Genomic DNA, 20839 nt, shown 5'->3' with positions numbered 1-20839 from the left:
GCACCACGACCTTTGCCCACCGCACGCACGCACGAACCCCCACACGACGACCTTTCCCACACCCCGCACCTCCTCCTCCCAACGACCAGAGCATGGTCGGGCCTTCGCCGCCGCCCGCCGCCCGCCCATCCACGGCCAAGCCTCCGCCGCCGTTTTCCGCCTCCACTGCCGGGCCTCTGCCGCCTTCCGCCGCCCGCCCATCCTCGCCCTCCTCCGCCGCCGCTCCACGGCCGGGCCTCCATCCTCCGCCGCCGCCCGCCCATCCTCTGCCGCCGCCCGCCGTCCGCCTCCAGCCGGTCCTCTTCTCCGCCGCCGCGAGCGTGAGCAGCCCCCCTCCACCCCTGGCCGTTGCCGGTGCGTGTCGGCTCTGCCTCCCCACAACGTGCGTCCGCTACACGCTTCCCACGACATGCAAGGGGATCTCTTTCTACAACGAATCCCTCACCAATTTGAGCGTCGAGGACAGGCATATCCTTTCCCGTAAGCAATCATCATTAATAAGGAGAAAATATTTATGTTCAGTTTTGTGCTTGCTAATTCACCCCAAACGTCCGGTCTTGCTATTTTTGTTATATATATGTTCAGTTATGTGCTTGATAATTTACTCCACACGTCCGACCTTGCTAAAAAAATTAGAGGCACAGATCTTGCTATTATCTATACCTACTTCGTATCACCTAAAGAAGCTACGTTGATTGCCCATGTTTTCTTTGCTATACTACTTCTTCTTAGCTAATGTCGTTCAAGACTAGAGCATGTTTATCTGAACTAAGAAAGAATGTTAACTTATTTGGCTGAACTACATCCCTCCTCTCCGTGATGGCTGCTATCTCCTTTTTGTTTTGGGAAAGGACCTCAGATCAATTAAACGTCTAGCCAGAGATACAAGGCATCCCATATAGTGTGAATGATTTACTCAAGTTCTAAGCTATCCAAGGCGTTGGATTTTTCCTGGACATGGTTCAGAACGAAGACTGTACTGACATATAGTAATTGAAAAGTTTACATCACAGAATGATATAAGTAAGAAATGATACTCAATGTATTGGAACACTGATGTTGGTTTTAGATATGGAGTAAAGTTTCCCAGGGAAGAATCACTTTTCTGAACCATGCACATTTTCTCACATTATGCCAGTTAGAAGGAAGAGAGTTAAGAACATTAACACGTATCTTTGGTGAATATCGTTATACTATGTCCAATGATATACCATGTATACATATGTAAAAGGTTAAAAGTGACAAATATCTACCAAAAGAAACCATGCCCAGGAGCTAGATAGATTCTGGCCAAATAGATTTTGAAGAAGGGAGTTGGAACTTTTGCAGTTGATTTTCTACATCAAATTTGGTAGCCTGGAGATGCAGAAGGAGTAGGCACAAGGAGGCGGACGGGGGTAGTAAATTTACTATGTGTTAGTTGTTACACTGAAAGAAAGCATTAGAAAGTTATATAAAGATAACAAGGAATGGGTATATTATTTGTAGTAAACAAATCTAGACACATCAGTTGTAAATGTTCAGGTTTGTGAAGTTTGTGAAGATGATGTTCATGGAGAATCGATGTTGAAATTTGTTTGCAATATCATCTACTTTCCATACTTGTTTATTGGCCTAGCAAATTCATATGTACGGCTTGCATTGCCAATCATGGTACTATTTTTCGTGTTTATGTATGGTATTTTCCCCAAAGATTCACATATGCTGTCAGCTGAGTTGGGGGCAAGCCTGGAAATCACTTGGAAGTTAGAGGAGGTGTGGTGTGTATTCATGCAGTTCTGCTCAAAAAAAACTTTATTCTATCACTGTATTATAACCCTGCAAATTAATTTTTGTTTTTCATTAATGCATCTACAACAGTTTACCAGTGAGTATTCTAGAACTTATTTATCTTTGATCTGATATAAGAGGTACTATAATTCTTGTCATGACAAAACTCAAATTTAGATTACTTTTGGGCAACTGAAGTTGGGATTTAGACTATATGCTTCATGCATATATGACAAAATTGGACATGATATAGAATTATAGACTGTATTACTCATCTCCTTTGAACATATATCATTTTCAATTTCTCTGTTTTTTTCTTGTTCTGCAGCCAACATTGGTAATGAAATGACACAATATAGAGCATGCGATGTGTGGATGGCATGTAACATTTTTCTTATTTGTCACCTAATTTGCAGTTTCTTTTATATCCATTTATAACTTTTTAAATATTCAAAATGTGCTTATTGGAATTAGTTGTTTCCTATCAAAGTTGAGGGCTTTAAACAGTGGACTGTAATGTGAGTACTGTAGATTAGAATGTGCTTACTTGTTTCCTCTATTTTTTTACCACTGCAAGTGAATATGGCCTACGTACAGAGGTGAAAGCTTTATGAATTAATAGGAAGTTTGTGATTGGATGGATGCTCCCAACAACCAGTTCTTCCAAGGACATCCCCGTGGCTCCGCGACACTCTTTCAGGTTTGCCTCTTCTTACTTATCTAGCCACTGCCCAATGGGTGTTATTATTGTTGTTAGTCCATGACTGATAGAATCTGGAGGTTGTTAATGCAGTTACTCAATGGACTAATATGACCTTTGCACCGAACCATTTCTTCTAAAAATTATTCACCTTACGTCCTTACCTTTGTTCTACCGTACTACTTTTAATTTTTATCAGCATGCTCCAGTGCCTATAAATTATTGCTATCGTAGCTTGTGCCAACATGAATGTGTGAAATTTCTAATGTATACAGATTTTGCTAATGGTCATAGCTCCAAATTTCATCTTGGTAAATTCATGTGCTTAACTTTTCTTTTAGGTAAGCTAAGTTTCTCTTCCCGGGGTTTATATTGCCTGAACGTTAATTTTTCTATTGCCTCATCTTGGGTCATACTTTGTGATACAACCATCTATTTTTATGTGCCTTGGCTTTGTTATTATTTATTTTGAGTTCACTCAACATATCATAATCTTTTTTTTGCTTTATCCGCATTTTAGTTCAACATGCCATCTTGCAGACATGGCTGCTATATCTGTTTGTTTCAAGCATCAGCGGCATCCATGGGCTTGACAACAATCTGAAGCGAGTAATTGGTGGTGAGAGATTTCTGAATAATGTAACCTGAATAAGGATGCTATCGTGCTATTCATCTATGTATGCTGCTATTGTAGGAACACAATTTCTGAATAACCAAATTGGCACATTTTCAGATCAACATTTTGTCTTCAACATTACTGAACTTTTTAGAGTTCTGATTCAATTGTATTTCAGAATACTTGCGACTTGAAGAATAGAGCAATTCTTAGTGTTTGTTTGGAAGCCTTTTTTTAGAAGTATTTATATAGGTTATTTAAATTGGGTTCAATTATTTTTCCTTCAATGAAATTTCATGCCCCTATAAATATAATCTCTTAACTATCTAAACATGCATTGCACTATGTGTTGACATGCTACCATTGTCTAATATATACCTAAACTTTCATTTTACTCCACCCGAATTTTCATTTTTGAGTGGATTTTTTTTGTGGTGATAGCTGCCCTTGGTATTGGAGAAAACATGAGGAGGATAAATAGTCAATGACAGTTGCTGAACGACTTCGTTAGAGTTTAGCGTAAGCGTTCATGGGGACCAGAGAAACGGGATTTGGGACTTCTGAATAATTCTTTTAGTGACATGTAACATTTTTTTAAATATGTTTCCTTGTAACTAGACATACTTGTGCTTTCACTTCAAAACTCGAATAGGCAATTTGAGTTAGTGGTGTGCTTTAATAATGCATATTGTTGTTCTCTAGTTTCTCCATTGTGATGTCTTCAATTTTTTGATTTTTTTAAATCCATATTTAAAATATACTCCTATATCACATGAATTTATGTGCAATAGTTGAGACGTGAGTTGCACGTGCACATTTATTAGTGTAGGTAAATATCTGTGAGGCATACATTGTTGTGTTTTTGGGAGCGGGCCGTAAAAATTACCGGTGCATGATTGGTGAGTGAAGTCTCTCCGTCCTCCTCCTCACCCACCCCCACGCCGACCACCTCCCCTCCCCCTTCCCTTCCGGCAAACCCTAGCCTAGCCCCACCGCATCGCCGCCATGGAGGAGGACGCGGGCGAGGGCGAGGGCGAGGTCGAGATCCGCGACTGGGCGGGGATGCCGTCGGACGCGCTCTTCGCGGTGTTCGGGAAGCTGGACGTGGCCGACATCCTGACGGGGGCCGGGCGGGCGTGCCGCGCCTGGCGCCGCCTCGCCGACGGCGACCCCGCGCTGTGGCGCCGCCTCGACATGACCCACCACGGGGACATCCTCGAGACCGAGGAGGCCGAGGCCATGGCCCGCGCCGCCGTCGACCGCGCCGCCGGCACCCTCCAGTCCTTCTGCGCCGACACCTTCGTCACCGACGCCCTCCTCAGCTACATCTCCGGCAGGTCGCTCGCGACGGCTCCCCCCTTCCTGTTTCACATGCCCATTTCTCTCATATACGATGGGGATTGTTTTCCCCCAATTTGTTGATGCGGCGCTTTATTTATTCATTCAGTTAGACGGACGGTTGCTGGTAAATTAAAATGCATAGAAGAACTCTTGAACTGGAAATAAGTCTGTATTCTTTAGTTGGAAATGGACCTTTCTGCTGTTTGATTTGACAAGTTAAAACAAAATTTCTTGGTAACCTGACAAAATTGGATGAAGTAGTAAAATGGTACCCAACGGCAGATTGCTTGCAAGTTGTAACATATCACATGAGTCTCTAGTGCTATGTCTTTGTGCGACTCAATGTGCCTTGCTAAATTCTGTCTATTCCGTAGCGTTGGGGTATAATGTGGAGCAACCCGGAAAATGTATATAGAGTAGCACACTGAAGGTTTGTTTTCCTGGAGGGAATTGGCCTGTTCCCACTAATCTCAGCTAAGACCGGGATTTTTGGGACTGGTCAGAATGGGGGTATCATTGTGCTCTTGGATGTAACATAGGGACCGACCAATCCCTAAAACATACAAGGATAGGTGAGTCTCAGCATGGAGACTTTACAGGGGGAAAGGCCATCTGAACTTTTCTGTTGGTTTCCAGCAGATTACTTGCTGTAAAAGGTCTGTAGAAAACCAAATGATCACTTTGACGGTTGAGTACCATTCTTTTCTGATAAAGATGTAGGCAGTTTCACTGCAAGATTGATGCATGATGGAATTTGGCATTTCTGACAATCCTGCCTTCGGTAGCTGCAGATTTCTCTGTTAATCTTCCAGTAACTGTTTTTGGTTCATGCATCTTCCAATACCTTTCACTTGTACACAGTTCTCTCCTGCATTTAGTTTATCCAGAAACTTGCAACCTGGGAAACTTTCACACTTTTATCCAACAATCCATCAGAATATTTCCAAAATAACTCATGTACTTCAGGATGAACGTTTTAGTGTGCCTGCACTCTTCATGTATAGTTAGCTTACATATTGGGTGGGCCCACTGCCTGGGTTCAAATCATCATTTACTCGAATTGGTTCATATTGATTATACTGTTGGAGCCACCACTACAACATTTCCTTGTATACAAAAAATTAAGGGCCTTACTGAATGCCCGTCCAGTTACCACTGGTGTAAATCTGTATCGCATAGTATTAACAATCAATCAACAACTATGCAGTGAAACGATAAATATGTAAAACTGTTACTGGCTACTTTCTGTTATGGTATTGCAACTGTTATATCCCCTCACTAAAGCAAAACCCCTAAGCTGTCTATAACTCCATATTCGTGTGACCATTTGTTTGCTTGGTCAGCGTAGTGGTAGTCAGAGTTGCTATTTTCTTATCGTTGTGTTGATCTTTTGGTGCATTGAAATAAACAGATCCCACTTCTTTACCACCTAAAACATGGCTCGTTGTCCTCTTCTTCTAATGGTTTGACTAGATGTGATATGTAGAGTTAAGACTTCAGATACAGTATCAAGTCATGTCGTATTTTGTTTAGAACTGCATGCTGAAGTTCATTTGCATGTGACTAGAGTTAGACTTATTTGAAGACTATGATGAATCTAACAGCATGGAATGTTTTACTTTCACATGGTTATTTCAATCAATTCTGTTGTTCTAGTGTTATTTCTTGTCCTGAGCTTGGAAGCATGATTGGGTTTCGCATTAGCTTAAATGTTTGTGTTAGATAAGAACTTGCCATGTCTCAATGCAGGGCACCCTCGCTGAAGAGCCTTCAACTCAGCTTGTGTGATGAAGTATCCAACGAGGCGCTGGCAGAGGCAGTCAAGGGCTTTCCTCAGCTTGAGGAGCTGGAGATCACATTCTGCTCACTGAACAGCAACGTGTGCGAGTTAGTCGGCAGAGCCTGCCCACAACTGAAATCATTTCGGCTGAACGAGCGCTGGACGATCCTCCAAAGGGGGTTCGCGGCCTTTGAGGGCATGGATGATGACACGGGAGCGCTCGGGATCGCAAGCAGCATGCCTGAGCTCCGAGACCTCCAGCTGATTGGCAACAACCTGACCAACACCGGACTGGCCGCGATCCTCGACCACTGCCCCCGCCTCGAGTCCCTCGACGTGCGCCGCTGCTGCAACCTCCAGATGGACGACGCCCTGAGGTCCAAGTGCGCCAGGATCGGGAACCTCAGGCTTCCTCGGGACCCCATCTCCGACTTCAAGTACCGGGCTTACCTCACTATCAGTGATGACTACCCCGGCGGTTCCGACATCGAGATCGACATGTACGATGATCTGCTGGACGTGGTCACCGACGACGAGGATGCTGATTTCGATGACATGGATGATTATATCGACGGCATGGGCTCCGATGCTGACATGTATGATGACGTGTTCGATGATGTCTGAAGGAGCTGTGACCAGGACCGGGTTCTCACGTGGAAGGACGGGAACTTGGTGCCGAAACAATGTGGTCTTTACCTGTGTTGAGATTCTTGAAGCTGGGTTCACACACTTTATTATCGAAGGTCAATTCTTGTATGTTTGTGTCTCCCGTGTGTTAACTGGTCTACTCTCGCTGTGAGACTGGGTTCGCTTTATATCTGTGATTGTAATTTATGCTGCACTTGTGATTTGATCACGCAATAAAATCCTGTAAATTAAGTATTGACACCAATGTTATGTTGTGTTAGGTTGGTGTCCTGGTGTTTGCCCGTGTCGTGGTTATCGAATCGTGTTGAGCTGAATCTGTTTAAACTGACGGCATAAAGCTCACAAGCTTGTGTAGTTGTTGCTTGCAATAATGAAATGCCGGCTTGTGCACCCAGTGACAGATGAGACTTCTGTGGAACTATTGCCACTCAAACGTAACTGTGACGTGGCCGGTACTGAAGGACGGATTTTTGGAGCACATTATGTTAAAGAACTCGAAAATGGCATTTGGAAGTTTCGAAAAGAGTTTTCTTTACACGGATATATGTATGGATGTTTGCTATGCTTCTGTTAACTTTCGTTCAATAATACACTGCACGATAAAAGAAAAGAATCCAGCCCCAAAACATCAAAAACAAGCCAATCTTTTGCATGTATTTTGTCTTTTTGGTAGTCTCACATACAAACACATATATTGATGAAACTTGTATAGATACACTACACATCTATATATAGGCATCGGAAAATACATCGGAATTTTTCTAGCCATATTTTTTTTTCTTTTCAAACGTAAAACATAGCATGCTCAATGTGGCCATGCTCCAAGTCCAAAGTGACTTGCGGCTGGCACGACTTACAACTTAGATAAACTGGGTTCACGAACATGCTCAGTGTAATTTTATACGTTGTAAATAAGATTCAAACCATAAATCGTCAGAAATGTCACATGTATTTGCAGCATGGTACCAGTACATACTAGAACCTTCCTCATAAATCTAGTTGTGCATTGGCGTCAGCTCACGCTACCTTCAGTTTTTAGACATCAGAGACCGAAACTGGACATCTTTTTCAGTTGGCGCAGGCCGCTAATAACTTACATCTTTTTCAGTTGGCGCAGGCCGCTAATAACTTAATTCCTACTCCCTACGTTCTGAATTACTTGTCTTAGATTTGTCTAAATACGGATGTATCTAGCGCTAAAATGAGTCTAGATACATCCGTATCTAGACAAATCCAAGACAAGTAATTTAGAACGGAGGGGGTATATATTATATATATGGTGTCAGAATAACTCCACCAAATATCATGCCCATATTTCCAAAGATCTACACCACATACAAGGCACTGAAGACTTTCTCCTTTTCAAAAGACTACGCACTGACCTGACTATATCACAACAGAAGAACACCGGAAAACATTCCTTCGGACAACTATGCATTACAGGAACAGCTATGTGCTACGACCTACGGCTAAGTAACCTATCACTGGTTGCTGGGAGTAGACTTTTCATCTAACAGGTGGCCGAACCAAGAACATCCAGAGGACACGTCAAGGCAAGGCCCGAGCAAAACAAGGCCCTTGAATATACATGATCTCTTGCACAACTATCGACTTTTCAGCAGGCAGGATGCCATCACTTCCGTCCTGTTGCGATTCTTGGCTTTCCTTTCACCTCGGCTTCCTGTTCAGAATGAGGCAAGTTGAGTGCCAAAAGATAACATAATAAAATAAAATAAAAACAGGAATGGATGTCAAATTATATCCATGATCTCGAAAATATAAGGGGAATTTCACAGTGATATCAGCACTCAAAGACTACCTGGGGACTGTGGAGATAGATGGATGTCTTTGCATTTGCAGGATTATGGTTCTCAGCACCACGGCTCCAGTCATAGCAGACCTACTCCCCAGCAATGATAATTATGGTTGTATTCAGAACTTGGAATTCAGAGGACACGACAAGATAGCAGTTCAAAAGGAACATGAATTATTTATCGAGCTGATACATCAGGAGCTGATTTCTTCCGCATATTAAATAAGGTGCAGGAAAAATAACAGACATGTCACATATCTAAACTGGACCCAATCCAAAAACATGGTGATAACAAGACACTCAAAAGCATCACTTACCCCATAAGCAAATATTGAGCCATCATTATTGAAGCTACTGCAAGGAATGGGTTGAGGACACCGACTGAAAGCCTGTATAGAAGCAGTGTAGGGCAAATGTAAGAATATGTTATGTGCAAAACACCAGAAGGTGTATGATAAATGAGAAAACTCAAGCAATAAAACTTGGGCACACCCAGATAGCCCTCTATGCTAAGCAAGTAAGCAACTGTCAGAATGCAACACTCTGTATGCTATGTCTACAAGCTAAAATGTTATCTGATCACAAATTACACAGATGCCTCTTACTGCAGAGGTTCCATGCAGTTGAGTAATAAATGTGTAACATGCTTTTATCAAGAATAAAAAGAAGTGCATACTAAACGCCAAAGAAGGCAGGATGACAGGGCTGGGAAAATCAGAATTGGTGATAACATTTATGAACTAATATTTTTTCTGCTCATGGCCATGATAGTGAGTTTATTATCTTGAGCTCAGGTTGATTTCACCTATGCATGCACATCCACAAAGAATTTATATGCAGACCATCAATGTCCACAGATCACAACAAAGTAAAGCCATCTTGAAATCATTGAATACAATCAAGAAAACATAGGCTAACAAGAGGGGAAAACAGAAAGAAAAAAAAACAGGAATAGACAAACCTTAAGTCTCTGCTTGCTATCCTTATCCCAAAAGTTGAAAGCACCATCAGATCCAGCTGTGGCAAACGTGTGATGAACCTGTGCCAAGTGGTAAATAACATGAAATCCCATAAAGTAACTTCACTAACTGAATTTCCATACTTCACAATTATCACCAGTCAGTTGCATTTTCCAGTGAAATATATAGCCAATAAGAACACTCAACTAAATGGATGTAAAGTATCATCACCCAAGCATATACCAATCCAATGAATAAGATGCCAAAGTTAGCAAAAGAAGAATCAGAAACGCTTCTCTTCGATGTGTCTGTAACAAATAGGTACGATTTCGAGTTGCTCAATTAAACTGAAGCTAATCTGTTGGGATTTTTATTTGTGCAAAATATTGCTTGATCAATTTGGAGTAGTTTACAAACATATGTATGCCTTCACGCATAGTGGTTATTATATTAGTTTGAGTATGGTAGGTATCTGTATCGAATAAAGCTCAACACATCTTGTGGAAGACAACGAACCGAGCTTTCGGTATTTTAGAAATCATGATGACGGAGACATATAGACTAAAGCTCAACAGAAGTCGCCATTAGCATTTTCCATAACAGCAAAAGTGGACTAATGAAATACTCCCTCTGTCCCAAAATAAGTATCTCAACTTTGTACTAACTTTAGAACTTTGTACTAAAGTTAGTACAAAGTTGAGACACTTATTTTGGGACGGAGGGAGTAGAAGAATGACACAGAGATAAAGAGAACAAGATAGAGATCTTACAGGGTGAAAGTTGAGCGAATTGACAGAGAAAATATCATTTCCTTCCCTGTGACATTTGAATGTGAAGTTTTTGCTTTGCTGTGAATCATCAATATGATGCACACCAACTCTTCCTTCTATGGAACCCACCTTTAAACAAAATCAGGTGTCAGTTACATGTAAAAAAATCCTTTTGACCAAGTCGTATGGAAAGAACAATAAATAAAACTATTGCCAGGTATCGACCAGCTTTGTCCAATATAGGCAGTTCATTGATGTAGAAAAAGATCATTGTGCAACAGCAAAATTTGATTGATCAAATCCCATGATGAAACCACCACCCATTATAAAAACACCCACAAGCAGATGAAGAGTAGGCAAATGCGGAACCATACACATCTAAAGATTTGTAGTTCAAAAACAATTGCTTAAAGCCTTGAATGCTTTTACTATTTGTAGTTCTGTCACACCGGCATCATCAGGACCTGATGCGGTGGACGTGTGATTCAGTGGGCCCCGCTGCCTACTGGCACGGACCCACCTCTAAGGCGAGTTGCCAAGTGTTGCCTGGCTATATAGCCAACTGGAGCGAGTAGGTGTGCGTGTGTGGAAATTATGTCAAGTCTCTGAACCTCTCACCTAATCTGTACCTCCTCCCTTGGGAAGAAATCCCCCCTTCTCCAAGTCTCGATCTCATCCCCCTTCCCCTCTCCGATCCCCTTTGCAAGGATGGGCTCGTGACATTTGCTATAGACTAAGATCCGTTTCTACAGTTTTGGTGAAGGAAATTGTTTGCAACACAATTGGAGTTGGTCAAAACATTAAGGTAAACTGCATCCTCTTCTTTTATGCAGCTTTTGAGACTAACTAGAAAGATGCCAATTAGTGACATTTATATTGGATTAACATTCCTAGAATACACCCTCCGTCCAGATATACAAGGCATATTTTGACTGCTCGGGTTCATTCTTTGGCCATAAATTTCTTCTATCATATTTTATCAAAATCATAACAAAGTACTTCTGAAAACGAATCCAATGCTATCAATTTTGTGTCACTAAATCACATATTATAGGATTTATAGTCAGTCAAGTTTGATTTCACAATCAATATGCCTTATTTATCCGAATAGAGGGGTAGGAAGTTTGAATGCAGATCACTGAAGGAACAACACCCATTAGGGCACCCAAAATGCTTAGAGGCTGGCTTGCCTCCAAACTGGGACCCACGTCTGGCTGTTAGAGTCAGCTCAAAATTCCTTAGTGTTATAGCAAATGTTCTCTGCCTCTAAGGTGTCCCCACGAGGAATAATACATTGATTACCCAAGGGGCTCCTTCTCATCCTCTTGACATGAGATGCAGTCTCCTTCTATGACATGTAGGGCCAGCAAATTATTTAATTTCATGGAAATAATTGGAGGCAGCCTCCAAGCATAGCGTCGATGCAGTCTCCTTCTATGACATGTAGGGCCAGCAAATTATTTAATTTCATGGAAATAATTGGAGGCAGCCTCCAAGCATAGCGTCGACACTAAGCAAATTTAGCTTAGAGGCTATTCTCAGAGTGTATGGTGCCTGCGTCTATGGCCTTAGAGGCTGCCTTGGAGGCAGCAAAACGTAACACTGTGGATGCTCTTACACAGCAAATGATGGCAGGCCAAAGCCTAAAGCTAATTCAAGTAAGGTTGTAACATATCGACCAAATGTTTAATGTTGAAAACTCATGCTACTAGATAAAATTAACATAAGGCAACATAAATACTCCCTCCCTTCTGGTTTATAGGGCTCAATTTAAAAATCTCACCAACCAAGGTAGATGGTGAGTGGTGGAATAATTTATGGGGCTCGTCTTCCTCAAGAAATTGTGTTTACCAACGTATTAATTGCAATGCATGCATGCATGACCAATAAATGAACAAGAACTTTTTACATGCATTGGTGGGTTTTATCTTTTCCCTTCCATGCAATGATTTAATGCACCTTGAAATCTGAACATGTGAATGGGAGCAATAAAATTGAGACATATAAAATGGGGAAAAATGACATAAGCCCTATAAACCGCAGAAAGCAGGGAGTAATTATGATGGGATAGGTAGAGAAGAACATGTGATTAAACTTCAAGCATAGTAACAACCAGTTATGTATTCGAACAACGGAAGTATGCTTAGAGTAAAAGACACAAGAAAATATGGCATTACCAGGAATCCTTGTTGATCTGGAAAGGCAGCAACGCACCGTGTCTGGTATTTCAGAGGTGATTGAATACGCTTAAACTCAGTCTAACATCACACCAGAGATGAAATTAAGTCAGTCAGTTCAAAATATAAGTCAATGACAGTAAAAGCATGAGCACCACCACCAAAAGAACTGAAAATAAAAGGAGCACATGCATAGTCAGTTAGGAAGCAAAATTACCTGAGGATTCTGCAAGTTGAAGATCACAATATTGCGATCAGCTGTTCCCACAATCATAAGGGGATAATTCACAGCAAGTGCGTAGCAACGATCAGGAAGTTGCTGAACATGGGCAGGATTTGGTTGTCTTGTGTCCCAATACCTACAATAGTATGATGGTCAGCATTGACAGCGGACTAGAAACAAGTCATAAGGATCAGAGCTAAAAGTTGTAATGAGAAGGAAGATCAAAGCACAACCCAAATGTATTACTTTCAGCATGATACAGACAAAGGAAAATAAGCAGACAACACGAACACACAACAGAAGTGCCACATGAGGTCCATGTATCAAAGAAGGCACCACGCATCCAGACCTCCAGCTGAACAGGAGTTGCCCCGGGAAACCTAGGACTAGTCAGTTTCAGCTTGTCCTTGTCCCACTCTGTTTTGGCATGTCTGAGACCTAGATGACTTCAGCCTGAGCCCGTGCCCTAAATGGTGTCTTGGTATTTGCAGCATTCAGTTTAGGGAAGAGTCTTTGTTTGTTTTGTTTCTTAGTCATATGTTAAGGCCAACCTCTACAAAATGATGCAACCACATTTTTTATGAATTGGCTACGAAGTCTAATCCCCAATGTTTCTTTCTCTGTTTCTTCCTGCCTTAATTCCAGTGTCGTGTCCCATGCACCCCTTCTGCTATCACGGGTACGCCGGCAGGTCCCACAAGGTTCCCGGTCACTGGCCTCCTACCTACCATGATTATCGCCTATGCTCAATCTGTGCTCATGTTTAAACTGACAGCCAGAACCTAACTTGATGCTTCCTAAATAATCTTCATAAAGATGATGATAAAACTTGAAACGAACATTTCTAACACTAATCACAAGATGTACATTTAATATAGTAACTGTCTCTACGTCAACAGTTACTTTTATAAAAACTTCTGCCGAAAAATTCACTGCGGCCATAAATAGTACAGATGATACCCAGAAAGTGCACAACCTTTGATAAGAATAGGGCAGTATGATTCAACAAGCAGTAGAAAACTCTTCAGGATCAAAGAAGGCATACAAAATGAGTGGAAATATAAACTGCTTGAGATAGACCTTCTACAATATTTGGTTAGGGCTTGTGAAACTCCATAATTGCAGTTTCTTCATAAATTGCATGAAATCGCCATTAAAATTGGCCAATGTGTGAACATTAATGCAAAACACATGAAGTACAGAAAAGATACCACAAACAACACGAATTCCATAACGCAAAACAGCCATAAATAACAATTTAGGATCAGACATGGGTGATATGCGCTCAATTTCCATGTAAAAAGAATACCGAGGGTGGAGAGGAATATTGTTCTTGCACCTTAGCGTCTTGTCCCAGCTTCCTGAGACAAGAAGATTCATCTGAGAAATCCAAGAGACCTCCTTGACAGGTGCATCATGCATTGCAACCGTCTGAGCCTGCCCACCAGACAGCAGAGGCCACATTTTGACCTGTTTATCACACCCTCCAGAGAAGACAGTAGTCCCATCATCTTTCCAGGCTGAGCAGAGCACCTGATGGAAGGAAACAAATCAATCATCATACCAAGTAAACAGGTAAGGAACCACTCTAATATGTAAGATGAAAGTACTATCAGGAGAAATATGTTTGAGAACATACTGGCTGATCATGTGATATGGATGCCTTTGGCTGACTGTTACCATTACCTATCTCCCAACACCTCACCTGCACAAAACTCAAAAGACACTCCTAGTAAGATACATCACAATAATGAAAGCTCACTGAAAATTACAGCAGAAACAAAATTACCTGGTTATCCCAGGAAGTTGCCACCAGAAGATTGCTTTTCGGGCTAAAACTGAGGCTTGAGAGGGAGTCACCCGGATTAGGCAGGACCTGCACTTGAAAGCAACCGTTGCAGAGAACATGTAGCATTTGCAGAATGACAAGACGCAAAAAATAAAAGCAGGACAGACATGGCCACAAAAAGTATCACACCTCGAATGACTTGTTTGGATTCGGGTTTGAGGCAAGGCTGGTTAGAGTTGCCATCTCTCCTGCTGTGAACCTTCAAAATCTGGAAAAGAAATATCACAATCCAGTGACCATGAGAAGCAGGTAAGAGAAATCAGCATGTGGAGTCTCCCACGCACACGAGAGCATACGTAACACAACTTAAAGTATCTCAGCCTACGAAAACGAATGATTTTGACAGTCCAAAGTCCATGGTAACAGAACCAGTGTTCAACATTAGGGAAGTCATTATTTAAGTTTGCACCACAAAATCCTGACAAAAAAAGTGTCGCGCCAAAACCCGAATAAATGCTACCCCCTGATACGTGCCACGATAGTGCAGGTCCAAATTTCGGCTAAATGTCTGGTCATAAAACCTGGGATCGCTCCACTACAAATGCCTACACCCCGACCACCCGATTCCCACAACCCAACAGTGAAATCACTAGGAGGGAGCCCCAAAAGTTTGCGTACACAAAATCACCGCGCCAAAGCCAGCATAAACGCTATCCCCGCAACAATGCAGGTCCAAAATTCGTCAAATGTTAACCTGCTGAATGCCTGGATCCGAGTGATAATACGAGCTCCTGCAAAGGCCTACACCCCGACCACTCAATCCCCACCACGACAGCGGAATCAGTCAGAGGTAGCCCCGCAAGCGCGCGCAAGCTGCCCCTCTCGGCCTGACCAACGGATCCTAAGCTCGCACTCGTTAGGGAAACAAACGAACTATCCTAAGCTCGCACGGGCCGCTGGATGCGGCCGATTTTCTGCGGAGACCGCGAGCGAGCGAGCGAGCAGCGCCGGCCACCGGATCAGAGCTTCCCCCAAACCAGCAGCGCGGCGACGAGCATTGCGCCGAGGCGCGGCCCCGGCGCGCGAGCGAGCGCCGCCGAATCGGTGCTGGGAACCCTAGCTAGCTAGAGAGACGGCGCGAGCGGAGCGGAGCGGCGAGGAGGGCTCGGGGGGCTTACCTGACGGCCGGACGGGGAGCGGTCGGTGACGGCGCGGCTGCGAAGTGGCGCCGAGGGAGGTGTGGGGAGGAGGATTCTCGAGTCGTCTGGGAGGAGGAGGCGGAGACGGTCGCTGCCGCTCAACTGCTTTTTTTTAGCATCAGTACAGACACAAGCGTTCATATACACGCGCCCCTCACCCCTATGAACACATAACCATATCTCTATAAGCATCTTCGAAAGACTGAGCCGACATATCATCTTGAGATTTACGAAGTCACCGTAGGCGCCTCGTCGTTGATAGGAATGTCTTCTTCCACTGAAAGCACATCGCCGAAAATCCTGAAATAAATTCAAAAATAATGCGAGCACCAAGATTTAAATCCTGATGGGTTGGAGATACCACTATCCTAACCAACTCAACTTGACACCGCCGCTCAACCGCTGAAGGGATGTATAGGCTGGTGTAGCGCGTCGCGTCGGATGCACGCTGGGTGTGGCCTCCGCGGCGGCCCGGCTCGGCCCTTCCAAACAAATGGCTTGATCGGCACGCTGAGGTGGTTGATGCGGACGTTGACTTCGCTCTCGGTTCGGATGCTTGATCGGCCCGTGGCTTACTTTTCCATTCTTTTTCGGAAAATGTCCAAAATAAACCGATGAAAATAAAAGCAATTTTTTTATGTTTCAAAAAAGTGTTCCCATTTTTACAAAGTTGTTCATTTTTAAAAAAATATTCCCTTTGTAAAAATATATAAAAGCGTTTAGATCACTACTGTACATTTCTTCACGGAGGGAGTATTCAACATTTTCCTCACACATTTCATGTTCAAAAAGTTGCTCCAATTTTTGAATTTTTCAGAAAGTGTTTGCATTTTTTATTTTGTCCAGGTTTCAAATTTTGTTCCCATTTTTTCCAAAAACTAGTATGTTTAAAAAAGCGGATATGGGTGTCCGTCGGGCTGACCCAAACGGACAAAAGCGTCGTTCGTTTGAGTCGGCATGTTGGAGTTGCTCTTGCTAATACATTTTTTTCAGAGTCGCCCTTATCACTATTGTTAGCCTAAAATTGTCGTATATTTTGAGACGGAGGTAGCGCTTCGCAACTAACTTAAGGGCATCTCAAACGTGGACCCCTACAATGTACACGGTATCCGTTCATGAACGCGTCCGCGAGCAGTGATACGAGAGTCGGTCGTTCAACTTTTGGACCTCCTTTGGTTTATAGGATATGAATATCATAGGAATAGGAAAAATTGTAGGAAATGAGATGTCATATACTCCCTCTATCCATATATATAGGGTCTAATGCATTTTTTGAGACTAACTTTGACCACATGTTAGAGCAATGATATATGACATGCATGTTACACAAAGCATACCGTCAAATTTATGCGTGAAAGGAGCTTCCAATAATATAATTTTTATATTATACATCTCATATACTATTAATCTTATGAATAGTCAAAGAAAGTTTTAAAAAACACATTAGGCCCTGCATATACTAAAAAAGGCTTTGCAGATTCAGTATAGTTGACACAAACAAAATGCATTACCTGCTTTCCTCAAGAACCCATGACTGAAAGATGTGGAGAGAAAATTGCAAAGTATGAGCATTAGTACTTAGGTATCACAGAGATTCAATGGAACTTCAACAAAACCAGGGCTTGCTTTTCACACTATTGAACGTTCACGTATTTCATATTTGATCCACCTTTTAGCTGGGCAAAACAACAAACAGATGGGGGCACAATATCTATTTATTCTCAGAAAAGAAATTACCAAATATCTGGCCACGAGGGCGTGCGTAAGAGGACGGAGGACGGAGGAGAGAGCGCACGTGACAGCGAGAAATGATGTAGGCGAGGACGCGGGGACTGATCTCTCGGGTGGATGGATTGGACGACAGCGCGAAAGCCGGATGGAGTCGGCCGTCTCTGCGACCCACGCTCCTCCTGCCGACGGCGGCGACGTGGACCACCGCTGTGGCTCGAGCTCCTCCCGAGGTCGCCGCCTCACGCGTAGAGATGGAGGCGGGGTGCAGCCTCCCGTGCATCACGCCCGAGCCCCGCCCTCCTCACAGCTCCCGATTCAGGAACGGATCGAGCCGCCGCCAACCGCAAGGTTGCGCCCGACCTCGCCAGCGCAGGCCGACGCCGGCCGGTGACCATCTCCCGTAAGCCGCCACACCTCCCTCTCCTCTTTCCTCTCCCTTTCTCCCGCCTCTCCTCTCCTTCCTTCTCTGCTAGGGTTCATGCGGGAGGAGGGGGAGGGGGTTGGGAGGCTACGTCGGGGGCTAGGGATGTCGAGACGCCGCCGCGCATGAAGAGGAGAGGAGACGGCGCGGAGGGAGAGAGGAAGGAGAGGAGAAGGCGAAGAGGGAGAGAGAGGAAGGAAAGGAGGCGGCACGGATATTTTTTCAGGCTTGACTTGGTGCACCCACGATGGATGCTCCGGCAACCCGCGATCACCGATCATCGCTGCCTTTTTCCACCCAGACACAAATACGAACACACGGCGTGACTGCAAGACGGACCCGTGCTAGAGGCTGGCCCAGCCGTCAGCCGCTCTAGCCCGAGTAGACAGCGTACAGAAAAACGAATGCACGGATGTTTACCACGGTGATGGAAAGTACGCTAGCGTCGGCCAGCGAGGCACATCGAGCGAGCCAGATGAATTTGAACCAGGGATGGCGCTAGAACGGCGGGTTGTGTAGCTTGATTTATATGTTCAATGTTTTAAATAGCAGACTATGAAAAATAGCGGCGGACCTTCAAATCAGCTATAGCGAAGCTATGGCAGGCTATAGCGGACTATTTGTGAAGGAGATCGTTTAGCGACATCCTACTGAAAAGGCTATAGCGGGCTATAGCCCGATTATTTAAAATTATGATTAGATCATGTGTAGATATTTGGGCCAGAAGGGTGGGGTTCCGTGAAACATAGTCTGGCAGCAAGTTTGTTTCAAATAAAAAACAACTTGACAGACGAATCACAAACCCCATGTGGGGACCAGGAGAAACAAGAAGAAAAAGAAAGCGGAAATAGTAGCAAGTGGCATCCCAAAAATCACGGCCACGACCCTGTCCATCAGTGTCTCTCTCAGCTCTCTTAATTTCTCAGACACATATAGTTCTTTATTTCATATAAAAAGGAAAAAAGCCAGTCGAGATAAACTCAACCACCATTGAAACTGACGCAAAACTTCTTTATGAACGACAAATTGCTTAATTTGTTGCATAAACACTGAGCAGCTCTGTTGTCTTCACATAGGCGAACGCCTCATAGTTTCCATATAAGTTCACCTCATAGTTTCCATAGAAGTTGTTTTCACACGGTGCCATCTTAGCAATCAGTGTTCCCTCATCCCGGTGGCCGACGAGCACAACCTTGTCACACAACGGTGTCCGACCGGATGACGGAGTGTCCTTGGGCATGTGTCTATAATACGAGAGTCCTTCGCAAGTGAGAGTTTGTACTATTGCATTGTGACACCCATTTCGTATGTATGAGAACTAGTTAGATATATTAATTATGTACTGCACTTGCTACTGATTAGTGTCCAGTTTGCTGTAGGCTGTTACTCAAGTACCAGTGATATACGAATATGTGTGTATGATTGTGATGTGAAACATTTCTATTCGGTCCTATAATTTTGTTTCTTCCCTCTTTTGCATCTCAATAGTTAAAAGTGTCCATGTCTTGTTGCTTCCCTTTCTGTTATTGTATTAGTTTCTCAAGTCAAAAGAAAATACCAAAAATAAAGCGAGTTCAAATCTTAATCTCGCTGTGTTGTTTGTCAATTTATTTGTCATTAACCTTGGTTAACTTAGGTTTATATTTTCTTGCAATCATCATCTGAATTGTGTTACCTAGTTTTAGCCGAGCATATTCGCTGATCGCCTAGTCCATGTGGAGAACACAACACTGCAGATTTGGGCGAAACATCCCACTGCACTACAATTGATCAATGGGTTCCATCCGCGCAGCTTTTGGCAGCTTCACCCATCTCATCCTCCATTCTCTTTCTTTTGAGTTTCAGTTTTGAGTCTTCTATGTCTTTTGAAGTCCAACTTCATTTTCAATTTCAAATTCATGTTGCTTGTGATGAGGGCATTCAAATAAGATTCATTTTGAATACGTTTTGATAAGGTCATTAAAAAATTGTTAAGTTTGAATTGTTCAAACTTGGTATTCAAACTTGGTACGTGCAAACGGCAAAATCATAAGTTTCAAAAACTGAAAATTAGGCCCTCATGCGGAATCCAATGACGCTGTGGATCGATAACAAATTTAGCAAGTTTCAGAACTAAAACCTAAACCCTAAACCTAAAACATAAATACAAAGACCTAAGCGCAGAACCCTAAAAGCATATGAAACTTGATAAAACTTAATGTTATAATTAAAAAGTTTCAATATTTGAAACTTAGATATTTTTCAAAAAAAGTTGTTAAAATGTATTGAATATTGGTCTTGCTCGTGATGAACACAAATATGCAAACAAAACTTCAAAACTTAATTCAAACTTCATAGTAGATTAAAATTGAAAGATAAAATGGGAGATGGTTGTTGTATGCTGCTCTGGCAAAAGTTGCTAGAAGCATGCATGAGTGGACTCCCTCCTAAAGTAATCAAAGGTCTAAGACCAGACAAGCTTACGAATATTAAAGCAATTGGACGGCAGGGCACAACTCTGATCGTTCTAATTAATACTGACAAATCTATACCTAATATAAAAGGGCTATTGCTTTTGGCGGTACGCTACAGAAATTTCTCCTAAAGTCGTAAAATATTACCCACCAATGCGCCCTGTAAGTGATAAAAAAACATTTCACACAGGCAAATCCCTGCCTGCGGCTAGGGACCTCCTATACTACGCTCTGCGCGCTGGGAAAGGATGCAGCGCACCCTTTTGGGCCAGCCCATGCCTGGGCGACCTATTTTTTGAAATTTCTTTTTTTTCTGTTTTAGTGTTTTTCCTTTAAATAATTTTGGACATCAAAAAAGTTCTAAAAATAAAAAATGAGAGTTTTGGAATAAAATATTTAATAAGTCATAAAATGTTCATGATTTTGTAAAAACCGATTTGCTTATTTAA

The 20839-nt window shown here is 42.8% G+C and overlaps 3 protein-coding genes across 5 annotated transcripts; 2 read left to right on the top strand and 1 right to left on the bottom strand.

Annotated features, from left to right (window-relative positions):
- Positions 1-3222, top strand: LOC125543775 (neural Wiskott-Aldrich syndrome protein-like). 2 transcript variants are annotated; one of them, XM_048707250.1, is made up of 2 exons: positions 1-480; positions 2393-3222. In XM_048707250.1, the coding sequence occupies exons 1-2, from the start codon at positions 93-95 to the stop codon at positions 2401-2403; spliced, it is 399 nt and encodes a 132-aa protein (XP_048563207.1). In that variant the 5' UTR covers positions 1-92; the 3' UTR covers positions 2404-3222. The 2 variants fall into 2 exon arrangements, with proteins under 2 accessions (XP_048563207.1, XP_048563202.1); XM_048707245.1 differs by having other exon boundaries at positions 2348-3222.
- Positions 3223-3964: 742 nt separating this feature from the next.
- LOC125543767 (putative F-box/LRR-repeat protein 23) lies at positions 3965-7099 on the top strand. The gene is made up of 2 exons (XM_048707240.1): positions 3965-4423; positions 6177-7099. The coding sequence occupies exons 1-2, from the start codon at positions 4092-4094 to the stop codon at positions 6829-6831; spliced, it is 987 nt and encodes a 328-aa protein (XP_048563197.1). The 5' UTR covers positions 3965-4091; the 3' UTR covers positions 6832-7099.
- Positions 7100-8097: 998 nt separating this feature from the next.
- LOC125543757 (protein RAE1-like) lies at positions 8098-15920 on the bottom strand. Of its 2 annotated transcripts, none has more exons than XM_048707228.1 (12): positions 15765-15920; positions 14776-14854; positions 14587-14673; positions 14437-14502; positions 14137-14330; positions 12792-12933; positions 12575-12655; positions 10398-10526; positions 9630-9707; positions 8986-9057; positions 8675-8755; positions 8098-8536 (listed from the first exon to the last, which is right to left on the bottom strand). In XM_048707228.1, the coding sequence occupies exons 2-12, from the start codon at positions 14827-14829 to the stop codon at positions 8489-8491; spliced, it is 1032 nt and encodes a 343-aa protein (XP_048563185.1). In that variant the 5' UTR covers positions 14830-14854; positions 15765-15920; the 3' UTR covers positions 8098-8488. The 2 variants fall into 2 exon arrangements, with proteins under 2 accessions (XP_048563185.1, XP_048563192.1); XM_048707235.1 differs by having other exon boundaries at positions 14776-14857; positions 15772-15887.
- Between the last annotated feature and the right edge of the window lie 4919 nt (positions 15921-20839).

This window comes from Triticum urartu, chromosome 1 (genome assembly GCF_003073215.2).
Source record: "Triticum urartu cultivar G1812 chromosome 1, Tu2.1, whole genome shotgun sequence".
NCBI classification, from domain to species: Eukaryota; Viridiplantae; Streptophyta; class Magnoliopsida; order Poales; family Poaceae; genus Triticum; species Triticum urartu.
The sequence above is the reverse complement of the archived record's forward strand: the minus strand, read 5'-3'. Positions and strand labels throughout refer to the sequence as shown.

Coding starts and splice junctions, on each gene's coding strand:
- LOC125543757 (XM_048707228.1), bottom strand. CDS start 14,829: ATGGCAACTCTAACCAGCCTTGCCTCAAACCCGAATCCAAACAAGTCA. Junction 12,934..14,136: donor AGCTGGGACAAGACGCTAAG/GTGCAAGAACAA, acceptor ATACTATTGTAG/GTATTGGGACACAAGACAAC. Junction 10,527..12,574: donor CAGATCAACAAGGATTCCTG/GTAATGCCATAT, acceptor TTTTGTTTAAAG/GTGGGTTCCATAGAAGGAAG.
- LOC125543767 (XM_048707240.1), top strand. CDS start 4,092: ATGGAGGAGGACGCGGGCGAGGGCGAGGGCGAGGTCGAGATCCGCGAC. Junction 4,424..6,176: donor CTCAGCTACATCTCCGGCAG/GTCGCTCGCGAC, acceptor GTCTCAATGCAG/GGCACCCTCGCTGAAGAGCC.
- LOC125543775 (XM_048707245.1), top strand. CDS start 93: ATGGTCGGGCCTTCGCCGCCGCCCGCCGCCCGCCCATCCACGGCCAAG. Junction 481..2,347: donor GGACAGGCATATCCTTTCCC/GTAAGCAATCAT, acceptor TACCACTGCAAG/TGAATATGGCCTACGTACAG.